Genomic DNA, 18,343 nt, shown 5'->3' on the forward strand with positions numbered 1-18,343 from the left:
GTGAACCTCTTCAGAGGTTCTTTCAAAACTCATTATTTAAATACCTGAATTAGTCTTCATGAATTTACATAATTTGTAGTATGTTCGACCACAGTATTTAGAGCTATGTAGTATTACTTCTTTTTCTGTATTGATTTTATTTTCTGTTTTGTAGATGGTGATGCCCAGTCACTTAAGGAGCACCTTATTGATGAATTGGATTACATACTGTTGCCAACTGAGGGCTGGAACAAACTTGTCAGCTGGTACACATTGATGGAAGGTCAGGAACCAATAGCACGAAAGGTACATATTAAGAAATGAACAGAAATATTTTTCTTAAACAGTTCATATTTTGTTGTTAATTTCCATGACTTATGAAGCCTGAATTGGAGAAAAAGACCATCAAAATGTTACTGTACACTAGTGCACATAGGGTGAGGGTGTATTATATGCTAGCCACTGATATAAGCATATCATATACATTATTAACTAATTTAATCCTCATGAAAAGTCTTTCTAAAGTAAGTATTATCCCCATTTTATAGGTGAGGAAATAAGGACAGAGGTAGCAAGGTTCAGGATCTTTTAGAAAGCCACGTGAGTTTACATACTTAAATTTTTTTAAACTTGAAAATGCAGTTGTTTTTCTTATCCTGATTTTAAGCTTTATAATTACAGTCTAGAAACATTAAAAATGACCCATTTTCTTTATTTTGGGGAGCTAAAAAGTCATTTATGAAAGTGTCAGTATTGCAATAGTAGAATAATACCCAGTACTTAAGGTAGATCTGTCAACCTTACAGAAGTATTTGATAGTGTAGTCAGGTAGAGCAGAATTATTTATCTGGTTTTATTTCCACATAAAAATGATTTAAAAAGTCAATTATATAACACAAGGGTATAAACTTCTAGTAAACCAAACCATAATTGGGTTTATTTGAAACTGATGCTACAAAGTTGGTATATTACCGGTTTGTATTTGTATATCTGTGGTTTAGGTATAGAACTGAATTTTGTTCTCTAAATAGAATGTGAATATGCCTTTGATTTAGTTAAGTTTTGTTCCTTAATTTCACTCAGTCTTATAGCCAATTTAAAGTTAAGAGTCATCTCTCCTAGGAATGCTAGCCATAAATAAATTATATATATATATATGTATATATAAAATATATAATTACTCCAGTAATCTCGCCTGGAAGATTCCATAGACAGAGGAGCCTTGAGGGCTGCAGTCCATGGGGTCACAGAGTTGGACACAACTGAGCACACACATATATGTGTGTGTATATATAATGGCCTACAATTTTTATCTATAGTTCCTATAGAACTGAGTGTTTTGACCATTTGAAGGGTAAAATATTTAGCTGTAAAACTCTCTAGAAGACTTTTATTCCTGGGTAAAGAAAAACCTATGTCTAGAATACATTCAAATGTGTTAACTTGTATTAATTCAACATTAATGACATGTGTTTTTTCCTTAATAAATGTAGAATATCGTATAGTAAACTGATCAGCTGACAACTCCTTTGACATTTCTTCTTGAAAGAGGCCTTATTGGCATTTTTTGAACTCTATGTCTGATAAGCAAATTAAAGAAGATAAAGAATGATGAAGACTTCATATAGGGAGAAGGAAAAAAAGTTTAAGAAGTCTTATTGTTTAGTCGCTGAGTCGTGTCCGACTGAAGCCTGCCAGGCATCTCTCTCCCTAGGGTTTCCCAGATAAGAATACTAGAGTGAGTAGCCATTCACGTCTCCAGGGGATCTTCCTGATCTAGGGATTTAACCTGGATTCTCCCAAACATAGGCAGGTTGTTTACCATCTGAGCCACCAGGGAACCCCAAGAAGTCTATTAGTAGATTATATATTTATTTTTAATGAGGCAGTTGGAATTTGCTTCACTTGTAAAATAATTTTCAAACTTTAGTGTGTATTAAACTATCTAGAGTACCTATTAAAATGTCTTCCTTCAAACTTAAATCAGTTCAGTTCAGTTCAGTCCAGTCACTTAGTCGTGTCCTACTCTTTGCAACCCCATGGACTGCAGCACGCCAGGCCTCCCTGTCCATCGCCAACTCCCAGAGTTTACTCAGACTCGTATCCATTGAGTCAGTGATGCCATCCAGCCATCTTGTCGTCTGTTGTCCCCTTCTCCTCCTGCCTTCAATCTTTCTCAGCATCAGGGTCTTTTCTAATGAGTCAGTTCTTCACGTCAAGTGGCCAAAGTATTGGAGTTTCGGCTTTAGCATCAGTCCTTCCAATGAATATTCAGGACTGATTTCCATTAGGGTGGACTGGTTGGATCTCCTTGCAGTTCAAGGGACTCTCAAGAGTCTTCTCCAAAACCACGGTTCAAAAGCATCAATTCTTCAGCACTCAGCTTTCTCTATAGTCCAACTTTCTCATCTGTACATGACTAATGGAAAAACCATAGATTTGACTAGATGGACCTTTATTGCAAAGTAATGTCTCTGCTTTTTAATATGCTGTCTAGGTTGGTCATAACTTTCCTTCCAAGGAGTAAATGTCTTAATTTCATGTCTGCAGTCACTATCTGCAGTGATTTTGGAGCCCAAAAAAATAAAGTCTGTCACTGTTTTCCCATCTATTTGCCATGAAGTGATGGGACCAGGTGCCACGATCTTAGTTTAAATCAGTAAGTCTGGGAATTTCCATTTTTCCTATGCTTCTAATCCCAGTAGACTCACATAAAGAACAGACCCTGATGTCAGTAGAACTTACTTCAAAGAATAGACTTGACTGGTTTTTTAGAATCTGAAGCCCAGCTTCAAATTTTACTAATTTCTGATTGCATTAAGAAATCTAGAATTGGTAATACCCCTGCTCTCATGTAGAAACAAAGTTAACCATATTCCTAGGCCTCAAATCATCACTAAAATGTCTCACTTAAAATATCAGGCATTCATCTTAAAACCAGAAATAAAACAGGCAAATAGGCAGGAAGTACAGTGGAACCAAAATCCAAGAGAAACAATGGATAATGGAAACAGATTCATGAGGAATCCAGATGACAGAAGTATTAGAAACCTTAAAATATTGTGCTTGTTATGTTAAAAAAAAAAAGTTAAAAAGAATGTAATTCTAAAACTGAACACTAATATGAAAACGTTAAGAATTAAGTGCTTGTTATTTGACCAAACCATATTTGGATTTATTTGAAGCATGTTACAAAGTTGACCCATTAACAGTTCATATTTGTATATCTGTGGTTATTTGGGTGAAATACTAGACTAAAAAGAAACAATGTGTAAATGATAACACCATTAGAAAATAGACTAAAGCTTAAAGAGACTGAAGAGTGGAAAATAAGGAAAAAAGAGGGACACATGGAATGCAATGAATAAGCGTAACATAGATTTAAGTGGTCTCCTCAAAGGAAAGGAAAGACAGTATGGGGTAAAAGTAATACTGGAAATAATAGTTGAGAATTTTCCAAATATGATGCAAGGTATCATGCTACAGGTTAAAGAAATGCTCTGAATCCCAAGCTGAAAAAATTCAGACGAAATCATACACAGAAAAACTGTTAAGAAAACAAAGATATCCCCAGTAATAGGCAGAAAAAGATTTATTACCTTCAAAGTAAGGGTAAGACAGATGCTTTCTCAAGAGAAAGCCAAAATAAAATATAATAATAATGCTGTATCTTCAATACACTGAAAGAAAATAATTACTAACCTTGAATTCTATAACCTTGGAAAGCATCCTTAAGAATAATAGTGAAAAAAGTTGTTTTCAGATAAATTGATAGGATGTGTTACCAGCATATTTGCGCCAATGGAAATAAAAATTGTTTTCAGAATGAAAATTTACTCTGTACAGAAGCTTGGAAACACAGGAAAAAATGCTGACTGGCAGAAGCAAATACTATAAATGAGTGTTAAGGTAGGCTCTTTAAAATAGTAATAATTTCTTATGAGGGTCAGGTGTGTATCAAATTATGTACATAACAATATTAGCAGATAGTTGCCCCAAGACAACCCCCATTATCTCCATCTCTTCGTAGCCACAGCATTGAATAGTCCCCATCCACATTGTACCAGGGTCTGTACTGGTTTTGTATTATACTGGTCTTTGTGGCCAGTGACATATAGCAGAATTATAGTACAGTATATCACTTTCAAGATTAGATTTTAGGTCAAAAGGTGTAAAATAAGTCATGGGAATATATTGTACAGCATGGTGACTATAGTTAAAAATATGATATTGCATATTTGAAAATTGCTAAGACTTCTAGAAGATCTTAAAAGTTTTCATTGTAAGAAAAGAAACATAATTATGTAAGGTGATGAATGTTAACTAGACTTAGCTGTGGTGATCATTGCACCATGTGTATAAATATTGAATACATTGAATATTGTGTTGTACACCTGAAACTAATATGTTATTGCTCCTAATTTTAAAAATTAAAGATTAAATTATAAAAGACACCTTGGCTTTACGTCTTGGGTGCACACACCCTATTGCTGTCTCATTTCTCAGTCTGAGAAATTCACCTGCACACTCAGGCAGCCTATGGATGGGCTCACATGTTAAGGAACTGAGATCTCTGGGCAGTAGAGAAGAATGGATATCTGCTAACAATGATTTGAGTGAGCTTGGAAGTGAAACCTCCAGTCTCATTTGAACTTTGAGTAATTGAGGTCCCAGCCCACAGCTTGACAACAACCTTGTGAGAAACCCCAAGCCAGACCAGCCCAGCTAAGCTGCCCTAGATTCTTGACCCTCAGAAACTATGTGAGATACCGTTTGCTTTGCTAAGCTGATAAAAACTTCAGGGAATTTATTATATAGTAGTAAGTAGCTAATATGGACTTCCCAGGTGGCACAGTGGTAGAGAATCCACCTGCCAATGCTGGAAGACACAAGACCCTGGGTTCGATCCCCGGGTCAGAAAGATTCCCTGGAGGAGGAAATGGTAACCCACTCCAGTGTTCTTCTTTGGAAAATTCCATGGACAGAGGAGCCTGGGTGGGCTAAGTCCATGGGGTTGCAAAGAGTCAGACATGACTGAGCAAATAAGCATACACACACAGGTAGCAATACTGATTTTCGTACCTGGAAGTTGTGTGTTATGGTAACAGAGACTTGAGATGTGGTGGCGGCTTTGGGACTGGGAAGTGGGTAAAAGCTGTGAGAATTTTAAGAGTATTAATGAAAGCCTAAAGTGCCCTGAATAGTAGTAGAGTTTTAGACTTTGAGGAGGCTGCCAGTGAGATCTTAAAGTGAGGAAAATCTTCTTGGAACCCAGTGATTTTTGTCATAAGATGGAAGAAACTTTTAACAACATGTCACTGAAAGGTAAAAAATACACTTAATAAACTTAATAATCTGCCAAAACATTGAAAGTACTGCTGAGTTTCTTCTTGTTCTGCTTCTAGTCAGATGAGAGAAAAGAGAAGCTAAAGAAAGGACTGTTAAATAAAAAGGAGCCAAGACTTGCTAGTTTTGAAAATTACCCTCTCCAGATGACAGACAATGTTGAAACAAAGAAATGCTTCCAAGCAAAAATCAAACTCAAGGCATTCTCAAGAAAGCATGGTCTAAAGTTGAAACCTAAGGTTGTGACTGTAAAATTTCTTTGTTAAGATCTCAGAAAAGATGAAGGTGGTGCCTCAGAGTACACTTCAGAAAAAAAGGCCCTTTAAAGAATTTCAGGGTGTTCTTTGCTCTTCCTTTCAATATATGGCTTTTAGGACTATAGGGCTTCTAAGAAGCTTCAGGATGGTGTCCCTGAGCCTTCTCAATATAAACCCAGAGTAGAAGGGACTTACCTAGATAACATTTGTGGTTTTGACTTTTGCCTCCTGGGTGAAACTCCAGTGAAATCCAGTAAAGATCCAGTGTTTTCAAGAATCACTGTCATTTTGGACTGTAGAGACAGCGTAAAATTTTAGAAACCTTTGGCCTCCCAGACTTACACAAGCAGGGATCAGACTAAGAATTTACTCAACTGCAAACATGTGCTGACTTTCATGAAAGAAGGTGACTCAGAAAACAACCAGGTGTTACGAAGAGTAGTTTTTTCAGGTCAAGGCAAGAGTGAGCCCTAATCAAGGAACTTTCAGTGTTTGCTCAGGTGGATTTCAGAATTTCTGTAGACTAATAACTTCTTTGTACCCCTTCATTTCCCCACTTTAACAGAAATATCTGTCTGAGATTATCTTCTGCCTTCCCCACCATTTTATTTTGGGTGTAAGTGGGGCAGTAAATTTATCTTCTCGTTCACAGGCCCATAGATCTATAGGCCCATACTCAAGATGCTTAAGGAACTTATACCCAAGAATCTTCATCTGTACCTTCATCAGATATAGATGACAGGTGTCTGAACTTTGAGTTGATGCTATAATGGGATGGGACCAGTTGGGAGCTTTGCAGGGGTGGAGTGTATTTTGCATGTTGGTGACAGGAACAATAACTTTATTGGTACCAGAGGAGTGTACTGTAGGAGATAACCTTGACGATTGCACCCAGGTTATCACCACCTCTTGTTATTCATACTCATGTAATCTATATCATCCCAGAGTTGGTCTCTGTGACTAGTAAAATACAGCAGAAGTTATAGTATTATATGTTGTCAAAATGAGTTTATAAAAGATACTGACACTTCTAACTTGGGAGGGCTCTCTTGCTTTCTCTTGGATCAGTCACTCTTGAGTGAAGCCATATGTCATGCATTCAGCCTATGGAAAGACTTACATGATGAGGAACTGAAGTCTCTGCCAACAGCTGCAAAGGAACAGAGGCCTGCCAATAACACATGAATAAGCTCGGAAGCAGATTTGAACGTGATTAACCACTGTGACCTAATTGACATGCGCTGCACTTAGTGCAGGATACAAATATTTTTTAACACATGCTGGGCCATCAAGCAAATTCCAATACTGTATGCTAGAAATTATTCAGTGTATTTTCTGTCTCTCAAGGAATTTAGAAGTCAGTAACAAAAAGATAACTAGATGATCCCTCAGCTACCTAGAAATGAAACAGTGTACTTCTAAGTAATTCTTCGGTCATAGAAGATTAACATGTAAAATTAGACATATTTTGAACTGGTTGGTAACTATACAGCATAAAAGTGACTAAAGTCATTCTTTGAATGTAAATACTGCAAAAGAAGGAAGACTGTTGTCTCAAGAAAAGAAGAAAAGGAAATTAAGACTAATCAAGAACTAAATGAAGTAGACATAAAACAGAACAAAAAAAATGCATTAAATGACCAAAGTTGACTAATTGTAAAGAACATTGCAATTTGACTAGTAAAATAAAGATGAGTCCTGGGAAGACTCTGATCAAGAATAAAAGGAAAATAGGCACAAGTCATCTGTATTAGGAATGAAAAGGGGAATACAATAGCAGAGTCCAAAGACCTTTTTTAAAAGATTGATTTTGAACAATTTTATGTAATTTGAAAATTTAGGTGAAGTGGACAGATGTCTAGAAGAATGTCAAATGTCTAGAGAAGAATGTACTAGTGTTGAGTGAGAAATAGAAAATCTCAATTGCCATGTCTGAATAAAGAAGCTAAATCATTAAATAAACATCTTTTCACAAAGAAGACTGTTAACTCCAGAAGGCATCACCAGTGAATATTCTACCAAATATTTAATAACACAGTATTAGCAAGCCAGGCCAGAAATGGGCAAAAAAAAAGAGTTAAAAATGGTCAGGCTGCAGGGATAGAATGGATACATGTATATGTACAGCTGAGTCCCTTCACTATTCACCTGAAACTATCACAACATTGTTAATTGTCTATACTCCAATATAAAATAAAAAGTTTAAAAATAAATAGGCTGGATTTTTTTCAAACACAATTTTTATTTTACTTAGAAAATCACTTGTTATAATTTTAGTATTATCTGAATAAAGTAGAAAAACCATCTCAGTAGATACAGAAAATGCATTTGATAAAACTCAGTATCAATTTATGATTTTTTTTAAAACTAGAAATAGAAAGCTAAAGCTGTTGCAGACAATACTTATTGATAAAGTATTCAAAGCTGTCCCTCTCAGATCAGGGACAAGGATAACTGTATTAGAAGTCTTAGCCAGGTGGTAATGTGAGGAAGAATAAAGATTGAAGATGAAGAAGTAAAATAGTAATGTTTAGAAGACATAATTGTATATGTTGAAAATTCCAAAAGCTCTACCAAATAAGCCATTAATATTAATAATTAAGTTTCACAAGGGAATGGATATAAAGTAAATGTATTAATAGAAAAACCAATTATATATAATCAACAAAGTTGAATTTTAAAATAATGTTTCGATGAGATGGCTGGATGGCATCACCGACTCGATGGACATGAGTTTGAGTGAACTCCGGGAGTTGGTGATGGACAGGGAGGCCTGGCATGCTGCAATTCATGGGGTCTCAAAGAGTCGGACATGACTGAGCAACTGAACTGAACTGAAGAGATAAAAGTACCAAGAAATAAAACTTAGAAAAACTGCTTTTCTACAATGAAAATTACCAAACACTACTGAGCAAAATTGAAGAAGACCTAATGAGTTAATGGTCAAAGGGTCACCAAGCTTACTCTGTAAAAGACAATAAATCTTTTCAGCTTTATGGGCCAAAATATTCACTTTGGCAGCTACTTATCTCTGCTGTTTTGGGTGCAAACACAGCCATTGGTGATACTGGACATGGAACAACAGACTGATTCCAAATAGGAAAAGGAGTACGTCAAGGCTGTATATTGTCACCCTGCTTATTTAACTGATAAGCAGAGTATGTCATGAGAAACGCTGGGCTGGAAGAAGCACAAGTGGGAATCAAGATTGCCAGGAGAAATATCAATCACCTCAGATATGCAGATGACAACACCCTTATGGCAGAAAGTGAAGAGGAACTCAAAAGCCTCTTGATGAAAGTGAAAGAGGAGAGTGAAAAAGTTGGCTTAAAGCTCAACATTCAGAAAACGAAGATCATGGCATCTGGTCCCATCACTTCATGGGGAAACAGTGGAAACAGTGTCAGACTTTATTTTGGGGGGCTCCAAAATCACTACAGATGGTGATTGCAGCCATGAAATTAAAAGACGCTTACTCCTTGGAAGGACAGTTATGACCAACCTAGATAGCATATTGAAAAGCAGAGACATTACTTTGTCATCAAAGGTCCATCTAGTCAAGGCTATGGTTTTTCCAGTGGTCATGTATGGATGTGAGAGTTGGACTGTGAAGAAGGCTGAGCGCCGAAGAATTGATGCATTTGAACTGTGGTGTTGGAGAAGACTCTTGAGAGTCCCTTGGACTGCAAGGAGATCCAACCAGTCCATTCTAAAGGAGATCAGCCCTGGGATTTCTTTTGAAGGAATGATACTAAAGCTGAAACTCCAGTACTTTGGCCACCTAATGCGAAGAACTGACTCATTGGAAAAGACTCTGATGCTGGGAGGGATTGGAGGCAGGAGGAGAAGGGGACGACAGAGGATGAGATGGCTGGATGGCATCACCGACTCGATGGTTGTGAGTTTGAGTGAATTCCGGGAGTTGGTAATGGACAGGGAGGCCTGGCGTGCTGCGATTCATGGGGTCGCAAAGAGTCGGACACGACTGAGTGACTGAACTGAACTGAACTGAAACAAATGGGAATAACTGTGTTCCAGTAAAGTTATTTACAAAAAAAAAAAAAAAATAGTTTTAGCCTATGGATCAGAGTCAGCCCACCCCTGGTCTGTTGTTGTTTAGTTGCTTTGTTGACTCTTTTGCAACCCCATGGACTGTAGCCCTACAGTCTCCTCTGTCCATGGGATTTCCCAGAAAAGAGTACTGGAGTGGGTTGCTATTTTCTTCTCCAGGGGATCTCCCCGACCCAAGGATTGAACCCTTGTCTCCTTCATTGGCAAATGAGTTCTTTACCACTGAGTCACCAGGGAAGCCCCACCTCTGATCTAGGTGTTGGTTAATTAATGTCTGCTGCTGCTGCTTAGTCACTCAGTCATGTCCGACTGTTTGTGACCTCATGGACTATAGCCCACCAGGCTCCTCTGTCTATGGGATTCTCCAGGCAAGAATACTGGAGTGGGTTGCCATTTCCCTCTCCAGGGGATCTTCCTGACCCAGGGACTGAACATGGGTCTCCCACATTGCAGGCAGATTCTTTGCCATCTGAGCCACCGACATCATGAAAAGAGGGGCAACTAGATATTATCTGCATCTTATTAGAATATAACTCACAATCTATGAAGTAGTCTTACTAAAAATTGCAAGAATAAAAAGATAAATGGTGAATTTTTTGGTTAAAAGACACTTGAGACTTCTCAATTGTAGTGTATGGGCTTTATTTGGATTGATATTAAAAATCATTTTTATTTTAATTGGTTTTAATTTAATGGATATTTGATATTAAGGTATTCATTTTAATACTTTAGGTGTGATAATATGGTTATGTTTGTGTTCTTGTTTTTAAAGTATCCTGAAATGTTTGTATAGAATATCACAAATAAGATTTGTGTTACACATTAACACCTGTGATTTCATATTTGTATTATACTTCTCTACTAGTCTGTCTGTCTTTTTACCACTAGGTTTTCTTACCCTGATTTCAAGGATTGCATCTAATTCATTGTGTATTTCTAACACTGAACATAGGTACTTAGTAAATGCTGCTAAAATGAGTATAACTCCTCAAAAATAGTAAATGTGTCCATTAGGCCCAGTGTTATCAAATTGTTTTGAAGTAACAGATTTCTTTAGAAGTTACTTCCTCTTTCCAAGAGGGGAGAAGTAGGCACTTGAAGTCAATTCTTTCATAAGCCACTGTAAAGAGTACACTACATTAGGTTTATCAGGTATATTTCATGATGTTAGTCAGATTGCCCACTAATGTTCAAAGCAAAATGAACAAATGGAAATTATGTTTAATTCAGCTTTATCTTGTATTTCCCTAACTAACTTAGTAAAGAAACTTGACCTTCATTGTGGCCATGAATTAATAGAATCCAAGCATAGATTTCATCTTGTGCTTGCTCTTTATCTCTGATGTAGAAAAATATTATAATTCACCTAGGAAAAAAACATTTTAGCTGTCATCTCTAATTCTGAAACATAACTGTTATTTCTGAACATTCACCTTTCTGTCTTATATCAAATGTATATTTTAATGGTTATAGTAACTAGATAAATGTAACTTTGTATCTGGTATTTTATAAACCTGTTTCTTCCTATTACAGTCTTAATAGCCATCATTTTAAAGGTTATTTTCAGCACAAACATTTTTAATGAAGATAGGATACTTTATATACACAAATATAAAGGAGTTACTAAATGAACAAATAATGTACATATTATGACACTAATATATAAATATGCTAATTATTTTTCTCTGATGCAGTGCTGTTGTATTCAGTCTTTAATCATTCATGTAGTATGATTCTTTCAAATAAAAATTGTTGGAGGACAAATTCATATCTTGCTTTAAAAAACTGCTTTTTAATATACTACTTTTGGAAACAGTATAATCTTCTAAGTACAGTAATAGTATTCTGAGTAGTGCTAATTATCACTGTAAGGTGTTGGAGAAAAGAAAAAAATGAAAAAATTCTGAACCCTAATAAAGAGTGTGTTTTGAAGTACTCTTAATTTTTTAAAAATTTTAGTTTTTTGGAGTATAGTTGATTTACAGAGTTACGTTGGTTTGGGGTGTATAGCAGTATGAGTCAGTTATACATGTCTATGTAGTCATCCTTATTTAGATTCTTTTCTCATGTAGATTATCACAGAATATTGAGTAGAGTTTCCTGTGCTATACCATAGATCCTTGTTGATGTCTGTGTTGTAATATAGTAGTGAAATAGGGAATTAATGTTTATTTATTGTTGACAGTGAGCTTCTGACAGTTAAATCACCAGATTCTTTCCAGGAAAAGAAACTGCTTACTTAGAGAATACATACCTCAATGTAAATCATAATGGACGGTTTTCTCTTTTTTAAAAAAATTTTATCCTGTTTACTTATCCCATTACCTGCTCTACTGTTAGAATTTCCTCCCCCACCCCCGACCCCCTGCATAAAATGAGGCCTGTGAGTACCTCAGTTTGGCAACCTACTGATGATTAGTAACTAACATATTCTTACTCGAATATTGAGTCCCAGAGCAGAAATTTCTGATTGTTAGGAATATTTGATTCTTAGCTTTATAGCTCCATTAATCTTATAGATAATGTAATATCCTTTGCTTCATGCTTAACTTCAAATATGATATAAAACAAATTAGTTCTGGTTTAGACAGTAATATACTAGTTTATATAATGCGTTCATTACAGAATCGCACACTATTACTTTAGAAATGTAACAAGTATGATTAGGAGAATATATATTATAAAGTATCATAAAAATTAGCATTGAATTGGACGTTTTAAATGCTAGCAAACTACCTTTGAACTTTTTGAGCTGAAACAACTTCCCTGCAAGTGAAAGACAAATTCTGAGTCCCTTACTGAATTGATGCTAAGCAAGTGAGTACAACAGTCATTTGGAGCCTCCCTTTTGCCATATTTGTCTAATGTATCACGTATCAGGCTGATTACTATTTTCAGAAACAGTATTCATGACTGAAATCCTACAGTTAACCTTTAGAAGATCAAAAGGAAATATACTTATTAAAAAGGTGACCCTAATATATACATTTCTTCTCTTTCTGCTTTATTGCTTGCATGTTTAGCAACTTTTTTTTCCCTTTCATTTGTTGCCTGGAACTACTCAGTGTGCATTTAAAGGTCAAACAAAGTCATCTTAGGATGGAAAACTAACATATCAATTACAGGGCATAGCTGAATATTTTGGCAACAGTAATTTGGAGTTACCGTTTTAAAAGATTTATTTTAACATACAGAGTGTTATTATAGCTGTTGCTAGCTGAAATTATATAAAACTTTAAGTGGTTTTTAAAGGTTTTTTGCTTGAGATCAAGTGCTAAAAGATAAAGTATGTCTGTATCTTTAATCCGAACCGTATTTACACTTTGCATGCACTTTCTCATCATAAATACTAAGTGTATTCATTATTTATAGTATACCAAAGTATCTCCATAGAGTAGTAGAATGCCTTACTATACTGTCTGTTAATATTTGTATCATGATTGTTCATATTCTGTTAAATATTAATATTTCCAAAAATGTTCCTTTCTTTTTCAGCTATCCAGTATCTTTTATATTAATGAGTTTTAATAGTTATGGTTTTTTCACTGGACATCTGCTTTTTCTAAAGTCTTTTTAGAGATATGTTATTCAAAACAGTAAGATATATCAAGCTATAGCTGACACTAGTTTGTTTTGTTTTCTAGGTGGTTGAACAGGGTATGTTTGTAAAGCACTGCAAAGTAGAAGTATATCTCACAGAATTGAAGCTCTGTGAAAATGGAAACATGAACAATGTTGTAACACGAAGATTTAGCAAAGCTGACACAATAGGTAATGCAAGATCCTGTTTCTTTGTTAAACCATTGCTATTCAAAATTTATTTAAAATTCTATTTGTTCTATGCTACTAAGATGAAAACAGTTTTAAAGGTTTATCCTTAGATATTACAGATTTCCAAGCTTGATACAATATGTCATAGCTTAAAGTTGAACTGTTTATCATTTCTAGATGTACTTTACATTATTAGATGAGTTTAATATTTGTGCCATTTTACTTTTTAAAAAATCAAATAATTATAGTTTTAATTTAGCATTTGAAAATATATGTCATGTTTGTAACATGAATTATAAATTAATGTAGAACTTTAAATACTTGCTTAGGTAAAACTTTGTCAGGTAATGTACTTTTTAATAATAATAATTTACCCTTCTTTAGCATGAAAAATGACTTGTTTAATTTGTTTTTTTCTCTCATTCTTGGGAGTCCAAATACAATCAAATAGCTCGTAAGGTAGTGGGCTTAGCATTATTATGACTCACTGATTTTTTTTTATATAATGAGTAGGTTACAGAATTATAGTATCAAATATGTGTGCCTAACTCTGTCTATATATTTATATATCTACATATATTTATATATCTACTGTCTGAGCCACCAAGGAAGCCCATATATTTACCTATCTACACAAATAGATGTATAAAATGTTAAAATATATGTAAATGTTTTAAAATATGTAAATTTTTAAAATTCTGCTTAAAAGCTACATTTTAATTATAGATCAAGGATGTATTGAATAAACAAAACAAAGCTCATAGATTCAAAGAACAGATTGGCTGCCAGATGAGTGGGGCTCGGGGGTTGGGTGAAATGGGTGAAGGAAATTAAGAGGTATAAACTTCTGGTTATAAAATAAATCATGAGGCTTTCATGTACAGCATGGTGACTGTACTCAGTAATATTATATTGCAAATTTGAAAGTGGCTAAAATGTAAATTTTAAACCATTATGTCACACACCTAATACTAATATAATACTGCAAGTCAATTATACTTCAGTTTTAAAAAGGAATATATTGAATAAAATGCTTTGTAAATACATGGTTATGCATTTACTAACAATTGCAGTGCTTTTTGATGAAAAAACTGAAAATAAAAATTATAAATAGTAGTTATTTTCAAATAAAGTTCTTGGAAAAGAAAATTATTGGTAATAACATTGATCTTGTTATAAAATGTAAATGGTCACTGGAGAAGGACATAATACTTAATGTAGAATTCAGCAAGGAAGTGAGATTAGCAAATTTATGAATTACACCTATATAACTTTCCTTGTTGAAATCAGTCATTAGATGCACTTTATTTTATTTTATTTATTTTATTTTTTTTATTTCTTAAATACTTTAATGCTATTTTCATGCAGAATGTTTTAAATAATCTTTAAAATGGTATTTGAACGACATGATGGGAGCATATTATAAAACTACACTAAAATAGCACAATTTGTTCTAAAGCAAAGTCAGACATTTATGTTCTTAGAAAAGCAATATATGTTTCAAAACATAGTTTCTAGAGATATGTGCAGTATATGTGTAAATGACAGAAATCAATGAGTATATGCCACACAGCTGAAAACAATGTTGTACAAACTCAATTAAGTAGGTTTATGAAACTTTACGTAAGATCTTTACAAGTACACATGGAAAAATCCATATTTATACAATTTGAACTAAAAGAACAACATCCACTTTCAAATATATATGTGGTTTTCATTCCATTACCAAAGAAAGGCAATGCCAAAGAATGCTCAAACTACCACACAGTTACACTTATCTCACATGCTAGTAAAGTAATGCTCAAAATTCTCCAAGCCAGGCTTCAGCAGTATGTGAACCGTGAACTTCCTGATGTTCAACCTGGTTTTAGAAAAGGCAGAGGAACCAGAGATCAAATTGCCAACATCCTTTGGATCATCAAAAAAGCAAGAGTTCCAGAAAAATATCTATTTCTGCTTTATTGACTATGCCAAAGCCTTTGACTGTGTGGATCAGAATAAACTGTAGAAAATTCTGAAAGAGATGGGAATACCAGACCACCTGACCTGCCTCTTGAGAAACCTGTATGCAGGTCAGGGAGCAACAGTTAGAACTGGACATGGAACAACAGACTGGTTCCAAATAGGAAAAGGACTACGTCAAGGCTGTATATTGTCACCCTGTTTATTTAACTTATATGCAGAGTATGTCATGAGAAATGCTGGGATGGAAGAAGCACAAGCTGAAATCAAGATTGCCGGGAGAAATATCAATCACCTCAGATATGCAGATGACACCACCCTTAGAGCAGAAAACGAAGAGGAACTCAAAAGCCTGTTGATGAAAGTGAAAGAGGAGAGTGAAAAAGTTGGCTTAAAGCTCAACATTCAGAAAACGAAGATCATGGCATCTGGTCCCATCACTTCATGGGGAAATAGTGGAAACAGTGTCAGACTTTATTTTTGGGGGCTCCAAAATCACTGCAAATGGTGACTGCAATCATGAAATTAAAAGACGCTTACTCCTTGGAAGGAAAATGATGACTAACCTAGACAGCATATTGAAAAGCAGAGGCATTACTTTGCCAACAAAGGTCCGTCTAGTCAAGGCTATGGTTTTTCCAGTGGTCATGTATGGATGTGAGAGTTGGACTGTGAAGAAAGCTGAGCACCAAAGAATTGATGCTTTTGAACTGTGGTGTTGGAAAAGACTCTTGGGAGTCCCTTGGACTGCAAGGAGATCCAACCAGTCCATTCTAAAGGAGATCAGCCCTGGGATTTCTTTGGAAGCAATGATGCTAAAACTGAAATTCCAATACTTTGGCCACCTCACGTGAAGAGTTGACTCATTGGAAAAGACTCTGATGCTGGGAGGGATTGGGGGCAGGAGGAGAAGGGGGCGACAGAGGATGAGATGGCTGGATGGCATCACCAACTCGATGGAGGTGAGTCTGAGTGAACTCTGGGAGTTGGTGATGGACAGGGAGGCCTGGCGTGCTGTGATTCATGGGGTCTCAAAGAGACACGACTGAGCGACTGAACTGAACTGAACTGATATATTTAGGGTCATTATTTTACTAATTCACATAATTAAAATGCATTAAAAACAGAATAGAAATATTCAGAAAAGTGCATTTCAACTCCATAGGGTAGATTTTATAAAAAGTGACAATTTGTAATTTCCTAAGAAAATAAAATAGAAGTAAATGACAATAAAAAATAAAAACACTATTAAGCTCAATATCTCTATACTTCTATATTTGGTTTATAAAAAGAACCTTCAAATTATATTCAATCAAACAATAGTTCCAATAGACCTGGTATAAATTCTTGTATCTTATCTTGTTCCAAAATGAAGTGAAGACCAGGTTAATAAAATATTTCTGAATTTCATAAGTACATTTGACTTTCACCACTTAGCCATTTCACTGCAAGAAAATACTTTTAACCCATAATTTTCATGAAGTAGTACCATTCTTTAGTACCTAATGCTTGGTTAATCCTAATGTTTCTGCCATATATTATGTATGAATTTTTATTCTCCCTCTCTTTATTTAGCTAAAACATTTATAAGTTGAGATGCAATTTCAATAAACTCATACAGTCATCTTTCTAAAAGAATACTTAAAATGTTAGAAACTCCATATAAATGTCTTTTTTATTACATTATAGCGGATAAAGTACTTAACTTTTGTGCTTCTCAGTTTTGGGAACATATTCAGGAAAGTAAAACATTTCTACATCATGAAAACTGAAAATTTTAAATATAATTTATGAAATTACATTAATCATGATATCAAAATGTGCACACTAAGAATCTATATCCAACAAAGATTATCTATTAAAATTAATTCAGAGACTTAATGTCTGAAATTTACAGCCAATTAGAATATAAATAAACTACCTCTTAAATGCTTGATGTAAATAATGTTTTCTAGTTATTTTAAAGTTTCTTTTGTTTTTCTTTATTTTCTTTGTTCGTTACCTCATTTCTGTAGGAAAATTACATGTAAATTACATGAGGAAATAAAAGTCTTATTTTACTGAAAAATAAGTTTTACTGAAAAAATGTTTTAAAACTCATTTTATGAAGATCTAAGTTTTAACTTCTGAACTCAAAACAGTATTTCAGTGTCTTTACATTAGGTACTAGGTAAGGCGACCCACTCCAGTATTCTTGCCTGGAGAATCCTATGGACAGAGAAACCTGCAGGCTGCAGTCCATGGGGTCATGAGAGTCAGGCACAACTTAGTGACTACACCACCACCACCACCACCAAGAATTATCAAGGAGATTATTTGTAAAGAATCTCTGCTTCAAAAAGTTTATGATTTAATAGATTTTAATTTTCATAGTTTAAATTTACTAATACTTTAAAATGCTACATATTTTGGGTATATGCCTTAAAATTGTATATGAGTAAATTTTTTATATAGCTGACACTTCTTACTGTATTGGAATGATTTTTTCAAACTATGTTATCTGTACTTTTGTGGTCATTAAACATTGGGGGATAAAGAGAATGGAAAATATCAGAATACAGAATATCTACATATATGTGTACACAGCTCCTTACCATAGGTCCTAGTTTTAAAAATTTGAAAATCTGTATTAGAACATGTTTGCTTTCTAAGTGAAAAGTTTTGCAAAAATTAAAATTAAGTAAGGAATTTTAGAAACTTCATGGTTATAATTATCATAGTAGTTAGCAGTTACTGAGTACTTCCTATGAGACCTGGATTCGATCCCTGGGTCAGGAGGATCCCCTGGAGAAGGCAGTGGCGATCCACTCCAGCACTTTTGCCTGGAAAATCCCATGGATGGAGGAGCCTGATAGGCACAGTCCGTGGGGTTGCAAAGAGTCGGACATGACTGAGCGACTTCACTTTCACTTTCACTTTCCTATGTTTTAGGCACTTTGTAGGAAATTTCTTATTTA

The 18,343-nt window shown here is 34.8% G+C and overlaps 1 protein-coding gene across 4 annotated transcripts in view; it reads left to right on the top strand.

Annotated features, from left to right (window-relative positions):
- Positions 1-18,343, top strand: part of USP15 (ubiquitin specific peptidase 15) — a 134,976-nt gene that overhangs the window by 41,057 nt on the left and 75,576 nt on the right. For all 4 annotated transcript variants that reach the window (XM_070370525.1, XM_070370526.1, XM_070370521.1 and 1 more), the window contains exons 3-4: positions 155-285; positions 13,298-13,424. In XM_070370525.1, coding sequence (XP_070226626.1) covers positions 155-285; positions 13,298-13,424 — 258 coding nt within the window. The remainder of the gene's footprint in view (positions 1-154; positions 286-13,297; positions 13,425-18,343) is intronic.

Source organism: Bos mutus, chromosome 5, assembly GCF_027580195.1.
Source record: "Bos mutus isolate GX-2022 chromosome 5, NWIPB_WYAK_1.1, whole genome shotgun sequence".
NCBI classification, from domain to species: Eukaryota; Metazoa; Chordata; class Mammalia; order Artiodactyla; family Bovidae; genus Bos; species Bos mutus.